Genomic DNA, 7500 nt, shown 5'->3' on the forward strand with positions numbered 1-7500 from the left:
CAAATAATTTTCGCAAAACTAGAGCTTACCAAGAGATTATAAAGGTACCTTCATAATCTCTTGAGCTTACAAATTAGACGAAGCACCAACAGCTTACCGTCAAAAATGTTTACAGCGTATGAAATTGATTTTTTGGTGTTTTCTGGTATCGCTTTATCGACCAGCAGGTTTAGTTCTTTTCCGTCACAAAAGCGAACTGAATTAATTTTAAATTTCAAAAGTTTTGGGAAATTGGGGAATGTCATCGGATATTCCCTAGTTTTAGTTGGAGAATGTTCGGTTACGTGACGCGTTTAGACCAATAGCGTGCGAGCGAAAATATTTGATGGATTATATATTAGCAATACTACGTTCCCCTCTGATATTGTAAAAGTTCAAAGGAACGTTTTATTTTAATCTTTTTATTTTGATTCTTCACGCACTCTCCTTTCCTATAACAGAGACTGCGTGACAAATCAGCCTAATCAGCTCCAATTTTCATAGTGACTTTTTAAAGACGTACTGGAATTTAAAGACGTAGTGGAATTTTGGTTGAAACACAAAATGGTGGCTCATACTCGTTTTGTTTGGTTAGCCTGTGGCCCTATTACGAGCCGACATGTTGTCAGTCTGTTGTCAGTGGTCTTGCTCACGCATGCTCAATGCTATACGAACCGGCGTGGAAATTGCACCATTTCTCGTGGATCACGATCTTCCTGTATTAGAAGAGTAAAAGTTTACCTCCGAAATATCAAACGATTTCTATAAAACCTCGAGAAATGGATCTAACCAATACAGACGGTAACGCGCCCGATTCGTGGGATGCTTTGGATGATCCTGGTCCGGGAGACATGAGCGGTGACGGGAGCGATCTGAGCAACAAACTTCAGTCTCTCAATGTCAACGCAACACCTTTCGTTCCAAATGTAAATGCCCAGCCCTTTGTTCCTTCTTTTATGAAAAATCAGGAGACCAAAGGTAAGGCTTTCATCACTTGCCGTAACTGAAGTAAGAACTTTTGATTTGTTTTTCAATATTCGTCGTTATGATGTCAACATAATTTACTGTGAATTGAATTGTCTTATATAAAGTTCCAAGAAGTCAAGTTTGTAGCTTTGTTATTTGGGTTACATTTTAGCCGACATCTTAGTCAGTTTAGATCGTGGGTGACACTGGCTGAAGCCGTTCTTGTGCTGTCTTCGAATCGTCATTTCTGCCACATAAGTTCATTCGGAATCCAGACATCCGCCCTCTGGACAATGATATTATTAGTCGCAGACTATTCGCCATCCTTCTTGAGATTATGAGGTGTATGAAAAGCACTGTGTGTCTTAATTAATGGCTTTGGTTAAATGGTTAACTCATGTAGCCCGTAGACAATGTTTAAAAGTGGGCAAGCTGTCCAGGACACATTTCATGAGGGTTACGAGATGTTTGGTTAAGGCAGTTAGTGATCTTCACCAATCAAAGGTTTTCTGAGGATACCTTTAATTGGACATTACTTGAGTGAGTAATCAGCAACTGAGTTAAGGTAGTGGTTTTATTCTCTTACACATAATTAATCCATCCACTCCTCACGTGCCTCAGGTTGCCCCATCATCATCATTAGGCCATCTTCGCTCCTAATGGGGAGCATAGGGCGTCAACCATGGACCTTCACCTGACTCTATTTTTGGCAGTTCCCTTTGCCTCTAACCAAGTGATATTCTTCTTGGCAAGCTCATCTTGCACACTCCACCTCCAGGATTGCCTTGGGTGGCCTCTTCTTCTGAACCCCTGAGGATTCCACTCGAGGGCGGAATGGGTGATGTTATTCTCAGGCTTCCATAGCGTATGCCCGATCCATTTCCACTTTCTTCTCTTGATGCTTTCTTCTATACAACTCTGATTTGCCCTTCCCCATAGGATGCCTCCAGTTGATGAGTAAAATCGTCTGGCGTTAGACAGAGTAAAATCTGTAAAGTCTTACTTCCAGTAGGTTACAACACATTCACATTCAAGTCTCACCATAACTTTTTGTACTGGGACATGCTCAGGGGATTTATTTAGAGCCTGACACTGGGCAAATTGACCACTGACAGCGTGTGGGTTATTTAACATCCCATGTTATTAACAGCAAGGGCTGTGAGAAAGGGCCTACTGGTGTATTGTGCTTGTATGAGAAGACTTGAAGTCAAACCATTTGCAGATGCCATTACAAAAGGAACACTTTCTCCTCAGTCGACTAAAGGCCGCAAGTGTTGGTCTGGCCTGAGTTTTGAGCCCACAACCTCCCGCGGAGTAGTCCGATGCTACTCCCAATTTTCGCAGCACTTGTGACCAAAATGAAGTGATTACTGTGACAAGTACATTTTTTGCTTAAGCTGCTCTGAACTTAAAAATACACTGAGGAAAAACTTCTTGTATATGTTGCAGGTCATTTTGTACCTATGGTTAATTTGCAACCAAACTAGATCATTTTGTTTCAACCTAGGTCAATTTGGGGCAGGTACAAAACACAGGTCGCAGGTCCTTGTTTTACCAATACAGATAGTGTCCTAAACATTCATGAAAGCTAACCTTAAGGACATTTGCGCCCATTGCTACTGCGCATTTTTTCGCGCATGTCACGCACACGTCATGCATCGCAGACCAGGGAGGTAAACACGATGCTAAAGGCGCAAACATTTTCCACAAGGATGGAACGTGAAAGCATGTGGCATCATGGGATAGCTGTGGACCAAGGTCTTTTTGGAAATGTCACGCAATGATGTGACAGTGCGAATATACCATCGCTTTGAGAACTTCGCAGCGATTTTACTCTCTTGCATGCTTGGTGACCCCTATTTTTCTTTCCGTAGATCACTTCCTTTTCTGATTTTGTCCATTTTAACAAAAAGCAAAAAAAAATCTGTTCGTGAGAAGTTAAAAATATTTCGCCTTTTATGCTCTCATGCGACCGAAGTTTTCTTACTTAGACTAATACGTATTGTTTTTCAAGGTCTGTTTCACCTCAGAAAAAGACATCAGCTGCAAAGGTTAATTTAGTTATATTAGTTACGTTGAATTGAGTACGTTTGCCTGATCTAAATTTCACTAAGGCCATCCCCTTTTTTTGTTTTGTTTACCGTCGAATGCGTTTCCTGATATTGGGTTAGTCGGTCGGATTGAAAAAAAAAAACCTAAAAAAATATCAGAAGCATTCTCGGAATCGGAGGCCTGGCTGTGGAGCCAGGAAAACAACAAGATGTGAATTCAAAATCAATATGGTGGAAAAGTTGGCAGATGTTGTGGCAAAATTAAGACAGCGTGGGAAAAAGGATCAACCACCAAAACTCCTGTGCGACATAAAAATGGCTTAAAAACGTTAACTTCTTTTTTTTTCGGAAAATGCCCAAAATTTGGGTCGGTCGGACGACGCGAAAGGGAGAAAAAAAAGGGGATGGCCTAATGCAGTTTTTTTATTCCTAACAGTTGTAATTAGCTTACAACTTAAAGTAACACAATCTTCTAAAAGTGTACCTCATGATCTTGGAAACGAGCACGGTGACCCCCCATTTTTTTTGCCTTTTTGGTAAAAGTAGATCATTACCTTTGTGCGTGGCAATTTTAAAAAAATCTGTTTGTGGGAACATTTTGGGCGCGAACGTCCTTAAGCCTAATTAGGCCTTAACAATTATTGTTTTTAGGCCTAATGTTAGCATTGTTAATGGTTAGGGTTGTTTCTGTATTGCTAAAACAATGACCTGTGACCTGTGTTTTATACCTGCCCAAAACTGACCTAGGTTGAAACAACTTGATCTAGGTTGAACAAGTTGACCCAGGTTGAAACAAAATGACCTAGTAGTTTGGTTGCGATTTAACCCAAGGAACAAAATGACCTGCAAAATATATCTCACATTTTCCTTAGTTTAAACTATTTCCTCATGTACATGTACAGTGTATGTTATCTTTTATCTACAGCTGTTCCATCTACTAATGGTGATGCAGAAATGACTGACTCTAATCAGCCCGAAGTGGTCCCTCAAGGTACGTACACCTAGTGTAGTAAAGCAATCCTTGTAGTTGTTTCAATAAATACTGACAGCGGACGAAAAATGCATCAGCTACTTCACTCAGAGAAGTTGTCTTTTTTTTCCTAAATTGAAGTAAGTAAAAGACAGATACTTTCAAACCTAAGATTACATGCAAAATTAATTTTAACAATGACAACACTTGGTTACTCTCTTCAAACCAGCCACCATCTTCAACTTTTTAAAGCCCTTATATCATTGATGTTGTATGCAGCTTTGATGGCTGCTGAAGCAAAGACTTTTATATAATAATCCAAGTTATTCTCACATTTTGATTGGTTGTTGCCTGCGATCTATTAGATTACAGACACACGATTGATGTCACCATCAGCTTTTATGCGACTAAAGTTTAAATTTCTTTATTATGTAAAACAAATAAATTCCATGTTGCCATGCGTCTGTTCAGTAATAGATTACAGAAGACATCAAAATGTAGTAAGAACATCAGTGACACACTCGGCTATCACCTCGTGTGCCACCACTTTTTTGTTCTTACCACATTTTGACGTCATCTGTGATCTATTACTGAACAGATGTACGGCAACATGGAATCTATTTGTTAAATAAATTATTGTTTCAGTGGTTGCAATGAAGATGTTGATGGTGATACTTGTTATTTGAATGGGTGGTGTCAAAGATGGTTTCCATGAAGATGGTGGCGGGGATGAAGATGATGATAAGGGTGGATAATTGTTTTTAGTTGTTTAACCCATTGACTCCTCAAGCACCCCACGACACCCCCAGTTGACGAGTAAAATGTTGATCGTTTGGTTCGGCGGCATGTCGAAGATCAGTGCAGTGGCGCTTTGTCCATATTTCCAATAACATGTAGTATCGGATGATCTTCAGCGAAATTAACAATGCGTAATTTATCAGACCGGCAGTGTAAACTCCGGTGACTTTTGTGGCCATTTTGATGTTTCAATTAATCGCTCAAAAGTGAAGGCTACATGTATGTTGATCAGTTGTTCATTTGAACAGGAAGGTTAATTTTTTAGTGGATCTAAATTTTTAACTCTTTAAGCCTTTTACTTTTCAATCAAAAACCAATGTGCCTTTGTTTATATGCTAATGAGGGACGCGCATCAAAAACAAAGGATTCCATGTATAATACGCATCTCAATTTTCGGAGCTGTTTTAGCAGGAAAAGTGCGTAATTCTACACGGGTAAATACGGTAATTATTATTTTAGTATCACCCAACTAGTCGGATAATAAAGTTAGCAAATGCAAGTTGAAGAAATGTTTCAGTAGGGAATAAAACGAAAGAAAGCGTCGCTCTTTTCGCTAATCGAGGACTATTACTAATAGTCCTCTAGTAGCGTAGCCAATCAAAATGCAGGATTTGCATTAGTCCACTAGTTGGGTGATACTAATATTGGTTATTGTTATTTATAGATACTGAAGATGTTAATGATGTTGAGATGGGAGAGGAAGAAGAACAAAGAGAAGCCAAACCTGTCAAGACAAGCAGCTCGAAGAAAAAGTCACAAAAGGAAGAAATTGAGGACAGAAGAGAACATATTAATATTATATTTATTGGTCATGTCGGTAAGATTGTTCTTCAACCATACTTGACTCTTCAATGTATTGATCACCTCTCTCAAGGAAGCATTTTGTTGTGAACCAAGTGTGCATGATTGTGTTTGCTTACAAGGGAGTTGACTGGGTGATTGTTATAATCTCAATTTCATTGAATGCAATTAAACTTGTTGGTTGTAACAATGTTACAGTGTGCTTATAAAATGTTACTTGTAGCTTCACCATTGTCAGTGGAATGCTTGTCCATCTGCTGCTTTTTGTGGTTGCATCTTACATCAGTATGTAAGATAAAGTTAAAGGCATCCTACAGTACATACAGGGAATCTGATGGCACCAAGCTTGGGTCAATACTTGTGGGTCTCAGTCAGCTATCCATCAATATTGAATGTGCCAGTCTTCTGAAACACGGATGTATTCACTAGAGAGAGTCCAAGATAGTATAGTCAAGTGATTGTTCTTTTAGAAACCTTGGATACATGTTGTAGAAAGGACTGGGAAAAAAGTGGACTGAATGTGTGAATACTTTTCAAAGCTATTATACCCTTAAAAAATTTGACTCAATGTCGGGACGAAATTTGCAACCTTTTGTTTCAATGCGTGTTTCTGAAAAGCATGTTAAGAAACTTGACTTTTTATTTTTCAATTGTCCACAGATGCTGGAAAATCAACAATAGGAGGTCATGTCATGTAAGTACTTGTGAAAATGTAAATTCTGGAGTTTCATTTTCATTGATCACGTATAACAGTATTGTTGAATGCTCTGCCCAGGGTTGCTCTAAGCATGGTTAGTGCTAAGCAGCGTTAAATACCATGGAAACCTGTAGGTTTTGGTACCTCTTAACTATTGCTTAGTGCTAATCAGGCTTGGAGCAACAGCCCCTGATTCTCAGTTATGGGTACCTTTTTGGAAACTGATTATTCTGATCATTTTGTAACATTAAAACAGTTCAGAGTTTAATGACATTTAGTGAAACAAATTATTTAATAATTATCCGTATGTGTTGCATATGAGATTGGCTGGCTGTACATCCTCAGCGATATGCGAGTTGCTGGCTGCTAACCATTTCATAACCAACTCCTACTTACTTGTAATAATTCCACTCAGATAAGACTTTTAAAAGAGTTGTTGAAAATTTATAGAGATAAGAACTACTTTTCCATTGGAAAGAGGCTTTCAATTTTTTATTATTAAGTTATCTATTTTTTTCCTCTTGACAACTTGAACATGTGTAATAAAAATTCTTTTATGAAAAGTAGTTGGCTTAAAAAATAATTGACAAATGCTTATATTGATTAGAACCATGAATGCATGGATTATGTACACATACTTCTGAAGACAAAGTCCCCCAAGCCCTTAGTAGTGATGTAAAAACTGTAATATACTAGGTAATTGCCAATGAGTTTATAATGCTTCATTTATAGGTATCTAACTGGTCAAGTGGACAAAAGGACACTTGAAAAATATGAAAGAGAAGCAAAGGAGAAGAACAGAGAATCATGGTCAGAGTGAACAGCAATAAATTACTTTATCCCTTTGACGTCCAAACCAGCCTAAACCGGCTGGCCAGACTTAATTTACTCTGTCTAACGCCAGATGATTTTACTCGTCAATGGGGAACCCCTGGGAGTCAATGGGTTAATCGCTCACTGAAAAACTATGTCCCCATTAACCCTTTGATGTCCAAACTGGCCTAAACTGGCTGGCCGGACTTAGTATTTTGCTCTGTCTAACGCCAGATGATTTTACTCGTCCATGGGGAACCCCTGGGAGTCAATGGGTTATTCACTTGTATTACATTAGGTTAAAGCCTAGAAGGCACCAGAGTGCCATTATTTATGGACATCACAAGTAAGTCATATATTATTTGTGGGTCCTTTGAGCAGCAACCACCGGACACATCTCAACTATTAAAACTAATTTAAAAGGT

The 7500-nt window shown here is 38.8% G+C and overlaps 1 protein-coding gene across 1 annotated transcript in view; it reads left to right on the forward strand.

The window, feature by feature from the left end:
- The first annotated feature begins 638 nt into the window (after positions 1–638).
- LOC137971931 (eukaryotic peptide chain release factor GTP-binding subunit ERF3A-like) overlaps positions 639–7500 on the forward strand; it is a 20654-nt gene continuing 13792 nt past the window's right edge. The window contains exons 1-5 of the mRNA XM_068818668.1: positions 639–957; positions 3922–3987; positions 5429–5581; positions 6226–6259; positions 6995–7072. Coding sequence (XP_068674769.1) covers positions 759–957; positions 3922–3987; positions 5429–5581; positions 6226–6259; positions 6995–7072 — 530 coding nt within the window. The 5' untranslated portion in view covers positions 639–758. The remainder of the gene's footprint in view (positions 958–3921; positions 3988–5428; positions 5582–6225; positions 6260–6994; positions 7073–7500) is intronic.

The sequence above is a fragment of the Montipora foliosa genome, chromosome 9, assembly GCF_036669935.1.
Source record: "Montipora foliosa isolate CH-2021 chromosome 9, ASM3666993v2, whole genome shotgun sequence".
NCBI classification, from domain to species: Eukaryota; Metazoa; Cnidaria; class Anthozoa; order Scleractinia; family Acroporidae; genus Montipora; species Montipora foliosa.